This window comes from Coloeus monedula (assembly GCF_965178545.1).
Source record: "Coloeus monedula genome assembly, chromosome: 7".
In the NCBI taxonomy this organism is placed as follows: Eukaryota; Metazoa; Chordata; class Aves; order Passeriformes; family Corvidae; genus Coloeus; species Coloeus monedula.
The window spans coordinates 2,298,225-2,303,241 of NC_138787.1; the positions used below are offsets into that span (position 1 = coordinate 2,298,225).

At 56.5% G+C, this 5,017-nt stretch overlaps 2 protein-coding genes across 2 annotated transcripts; one reads left to right on the forward strand and one right to left on the reverse strand.

The window, feature by feature from the left end:
• Window positions 1-404: 404 nt before the first annotated feature.
• On the forward strand, window positions 405-950 carry PRLH (prolactin releasing hormone; the record flags this gene model as incomplete). The annotated part of the gene is made up of 2 exons (XM_082285231.1): window positions 405-504; window positions 778-950. 2 exons carry the CDS (start codon window positions 405-407, stop codon window positions 948-950), a joined length of 273 nt encoding a protein of 90 aa, XP_082141357.1.
• Window positions 951-2,078: 1,128 nt separating this feature from the next.
• RAB17 (RAB17, member RAS oncogene family) lies at window positions 2,079-4,526 on the reverse strand (the record flags this gene model as incomplete). The annotated part of the gene is made up of 5 exons (XM_082285481.1): window positions 4,355-4,526; window positions 3,253-3,404; window positions 2,878-3,003; window positions 2,576-2,669; window positions 2,079-2,191 (listed from the first exon to the last, which is right to left on the reverse strand). The coding sequence occupies exons 1-5, from the start codon at window positions 4,509-4,511 to the stop codon at window positions 2,079-2,081; spliced, it is 642 nt and encodes a 213-aa protein (XP_082141607.1). The 5' UTR covers window positions 4,512-4,526.
• Window positions 4,527-5,017: the final 491 nt, after the last annotated feature.

A 5,017-nucleotide genomic window follows, 5' to 3' on the forward strand; every position in this document is an offset into this window, starting at 1 on the left:
AGCATCCAGCAGCAAAACCTATCTGCAGCTCTGCAACCTCTGCCTGGTGCAGCCAGCCCTGCATTTTGGTGATGGACCCCATTCCCGGGCTGTGGCGTACCACAGGTGTACTGGGGGTCCCAGAGAAGATCAGGCCTGACCTAAGGCACTAGGCTAGGATCAAAACTTATGTTAGTGAACACGAGGTCTGTGCAGCTCATGTTTGGAGGTGACATTTTCCCCAGAGGCATCAGCCCCGGCAAAACCCCCGGGTTCTGACGCAGCTGTCCCCAAGCCCTTTGCTGCTGGCCCAGGGATGCTGTGGTGGGGACACACATCAACAGCCAAATCCCTTCTCTCCTGCAGCCACATCGGAGTCTGCAGCGGGGCTCAGGGGACTTCAGAGCAGCCAGAAAGTGCTGGGGATGAAGCTGGGGGTCACCTGCCTCCTGTGGCTGCTGCTCGTCTGCCTGACCCTGCCTGCCACCCACGGCCGGATTCTTGAGCGCTCCATGGAAATCAGGAGTAAGGAGAACATGAGTAAGGGACTCTCCCCAGCCAACCCCCTGCCTCCAGCCCCCTCTGCACCCCCAGACTCTGCATTTGGGGGGTGAGGAGGTGCTGCTGCTGAGCAGGAGCACAGGTCTGCTTTGAAACAGCCTTTGCAACAGCTTTGATCCTCCTCATCCCCCTTCCCTGCTCCCCTGGTGTTCGCCACCCCCCCACTCATGGGTGCAATGCCCCATCCCCTTCCGTATCCTCCAAGCCCCTGACGGATCCTCGGCTTTTCCCTCGCAGACCCGGACATCGACCCCTCGTGGTACACGGGCCGCGGGATCCGGCCGGTGGGGCGCTTTGGGAGGCGACAAGCCCTGGCCAGGGGCACCCACCCCGGCGGGGCCGGGCAGCAGCGAGGCTGCGCAGCCCCCCACCCGCACCCCCACCCGCCCCGGCAGGAGCTGAGCCCCTGAACCGGAGCTGACAATAAAAACCCTTCTCCTCTCACCCCTGTGTCCCAGCCTCTCTGTTCCAAAACGCGGCATGGGCGGGCGTGGCGGGTGTCACCCCCAAATTTGCATGGTCGCCATGGTTTTCTGCCTGCTCTGGCAGTGTGTGCAGCATGACAGCACTTCCCTCTCATGTTTATCCCCTCACACCCCAAAAAACACCCTAAAAATAAGCCCAGAGGACCCTTTTCCCAGGTCTATCCCCTGGGGTCCCACAGCGTGCCAGCTCCCAGGGGTGCCTCCAACACCTTCGTTTCCATGAGCTGGGGCCAGAAACAGCCACCCCATTTCATGGAGCTGGGATCAGAAACTCTTGGGGAGCACATGATGCTCTATCCACCACGCTGCCATGCCCCAAAAACTCAGAGGTTACTGCCCTGCAGACAGGGTGAGTGGTGCTGCCTTTGGAGAGAGCACAGGTGGAATTTTCTCCTCTGCCATCCATGGCAAGTTCCCACAATGGACTCATTATGTGTAAAGGGCAGGCCCAGCAAGACACAGGGCACTGTGACACCACATGTTGGCCTTGGCCCCATTCTGGCTCGGTGACTGCTCCCAAGGATGGGCTGTGACCCCTGTAATGGGGTGGATGGGGTGAGGAGAGCACTGGCTCTAGTCCCTGCCACCTCCAGGCTCCCTGTGGTTCCCGAGGTGGACATGCAGGACAGGGAAAAAATCCAACAAACCTCTAGGGCAATATTCTCTTTATTTGCAGCCTGGATGTAAAACCACCAGAATCTTTGCTTTGGGATATCAAACCCTCCCTTCTCAGATGGAAAGGGAGATGGAGGAGGTGACAGCTGGGGGTGGGGGGAATGTCACCAGTCAGGGTTGGTGGCAGTGTTACTGGCAGCTCGTGCTCTTCTCTGGAAACCGGGAGCTGGGGAGAAGAAACCCCTGTGCTTCATCTCCTGGCTGAAGATGGTGCTAAAGGGTTGAAGAGGCCCCATGCACCAGGATGGGCTCTGAACTGGCTTTGAGAGGGAGGGTGGTCAGGCTGAGCTGTCCCTGCAGTTCTGAGTCCTCCCCTGCTTTGTCGCTGCCCCTCGTGGAGGCCGAGCCCAGCCCTGCTGAGTGTGGAGTGTCCCATCCTCAGCTCCGGCAGCACCTCGTCCTCGCCCCGCTCGCCCTCAGGTCGACGGTCGACCTCCCGTGTGGGGATGGCTTGGATGCCTTCTCTTTTTCCCTCCTCAGGAGCTCTTGGACTAGGAGAAAACACAAGGCAAGTAAGAGCTCTTTTCTCCTGCCAGAGGCTGGGATGCACCCCGTGTCCCACCCCAGGGGACCATCCCACGGTTCCCAGAGCAGCTGAGCTGGGTACACCACTGTGCCTTGATTGGGTAACAATGCAAAATAAAATCGTGGCTCTGGGAGAAGGCCTGAAAGCCATCTCTGACACTGGAATATCCTGGGATGGATCTGTCCATCCTTCTGCCTTAAGGGGTGGCGCAGGCTGGTGGTGCAGGCTGGATTGGCTGGGAGGAACATCTCAGTGACAAGTAGGAGCAATGAAGGGGGTGAGCTTTTCAGGGGCTTGGGGCCGTGGTTCACCTGCCTCTGGTCTCACCCAGAGCCATCCCAAAACTCACCTACGCACATGAAGGTATCATTCACTTGATGGTTGGATTTTGCAGATGTCTCCATGAACAGGAGGCCTTTTGTTCGTGCAAACTCTTCCCCCTCCTAAGTGGAGACAAGCAGAGTTATTCCCCTGCCTCCTCTGGGGCTGCTCGTTCAGTTTCATGGTGGCGTTTGATGGTGGCTCAGTAATTGTATGGGGACTTTGGAGGTGTCTGAAAACCTCTTAAACTCTTGGCTTTCCTTGGAAATTTTCCTTGGATGTATCCCAATGCTTTCTGTGAGGAGTGATGAGGGAACCCCAGGCACTCACCTCGGTGGTGACCTCTCGCTCAGCAGCAAGGTCTGTCTTGTTGCCCACCAAAGCAATCACAATTTCATCGGGAAGGAATTTCTTCTCCAGCTCCTCCAGCCACACCTTTGCTCTGCTGAATGTTTGCTGGAGAGATGGAGACAAAACCACCCAGTGATCTGGTTTTGATTTAATCCCTTTGTCTCAGACCAAGCTGGTTGGGTGGCAGCAAACCAAAGAGGGTGAAAGAGATGTGGTGGGGAGGTTCTGATTGCCCTTCTCAGGGAAACAAATCACCAGCCCTCAAACACATTTAGGGACAAATCACCCTTGGATGGGGTGCATGGCAGCAGAAATCAGCCCTGGGTGGTGGCATGGTCCTGCCAGGGGCCTTACCTTCTTAGCAATGTCATAAACAAGGAGGGCAGCATGGGCATCCCGGTAGTACAGGTGACAGACACTCTGGTACTTCTCCTGGCCTGCCGTGTCCCAGATCTCAAACTTGACAGTGGCCTCGTCCAGGTTGAGTGTCTGTGTGAAGAAGGAGCCTGCAGGCAAGATGCAGGGTGTGTGTTCACTTGGAGCAAGAGCAGGGAGCTCAGGTCCCCTGACCTAAGGCCAAACCCATCCCAAGGGTCAGTGAAGATGTTCTAACGCACAGAATCCGGGGGGGGAGGGGGTACTTCTTGTGATCACTGGCACTGGGCTGACGTGGCCCTTCCTGGCAGCAGATTCGGGTGGATGACAGCAGGTTTGATGCTGGATAACTCTGAGCCTTGCAGAAGAGCCCCCAGATAGAGAGACAGCTCCACCCGGCTGGTGGGCCAGAGCTCTGAATGGGAATATCCACGGAAAGGGCTCCCACTGGAGGAGAGCCTCCATCCCTGCTCCCGAGGAGCAGATGGCTGCTTGTGGACCAGCCAGGGACAAGGCAGAGGGACAAGAGGAGAAGTTCCACTTTGTTCTGCTCCACCAGCTGGCTCTTCAGTACAGGTGGGATCACAGCCTCCGTGCCTGCTGTGCCTTCTTAAGGCAAAACCCAGGTGCATCACGTGAAATTAACATATATAATGTCTAGGGGCTATAGGACTTAGGCAGGGGGGATTGAAACTAGGTGATCTTTAATGCAAACTGTTCTAAGAGACCCTCCTGGGGTGCCTGAATAGCTGGGAGGGCAGCACAGCATGCAAAGAGGTGAGTTGCACAGTTTGAATCCCAGGGTTCACTCATTCTGCTGCTCGCCTGCTTCTAAAAAGCAGCACTAAGCCAGACTTGTGTGATGTGGCTTTTCTTGTGGCCTGGTGCTGAGGAAATGGGCGGCAGAGATGTGAAGAGCGAGGTTCTGGCTTTTGGGCAAATCTGCATCATGTTCCAGAGTGGGTCTGTGCTACTGCAAGATGGACCAAGCAGTTCTCCTGCATCCCACCCTGCTGCAGGGAAGTGCATCAGGCCTGGCCTCTGGCCCAGAGCCTTCGAGCTGTTGGAGCTGCTCACTCACATCCCACGGTTGGCAGCAGCTCCCTGAAGTCATTTTTCACGTATCTGTAGGCCAGGCTGGACTTCCCCACGGACATGCTGCCCAGCAGGACCACCTTGTACATGTAGGAGGGACGAGGCCCCTCCGGGGACGTGCCCGGTGTCACCGTCTGTGCCATGTCCTGCAAGGAAACCAACTCTGTTCAAGGCACATCTGCAAGTGGCCCCAGGATCAGCTGAGCTGCCTGCGGCAGCTCCAGCACAGCAGCAGCAGGGCACGTGGGGCTTAACTTCGAAACAGGCTGGAGAAAAATCCTTAATATCATTAATTGCAAATTTAATGCGTCAAAGTCAGTTATGACCAGAAGGTGGAGATGTTTAGGAAGAAACTGGATGCCAGAAGCCTCCTTGGATGAAGGCAAGGAGACTGGTGCATCTCCTTTAAGGGGACAAGCTGGAGGAATTTCCTGGCAGAGGGAAACCCCTTCTGGCTGTGCTTTGCTCTCCAGCACACCTCCTTCCCCAGAGTTCTGGTGAAGAGCTCAGGCTGATGTCTCACATTTATCCTGGTTAGAAGTTTTATCAGGAGAGCCTCAGGAGTGAGAAGCCCTGGCCTGAGCAGCCCTGAGGAGCAGCAGCACACAAATCAGATGGCAAATGCTCCTGCACCGAGGGTAAAGACCCC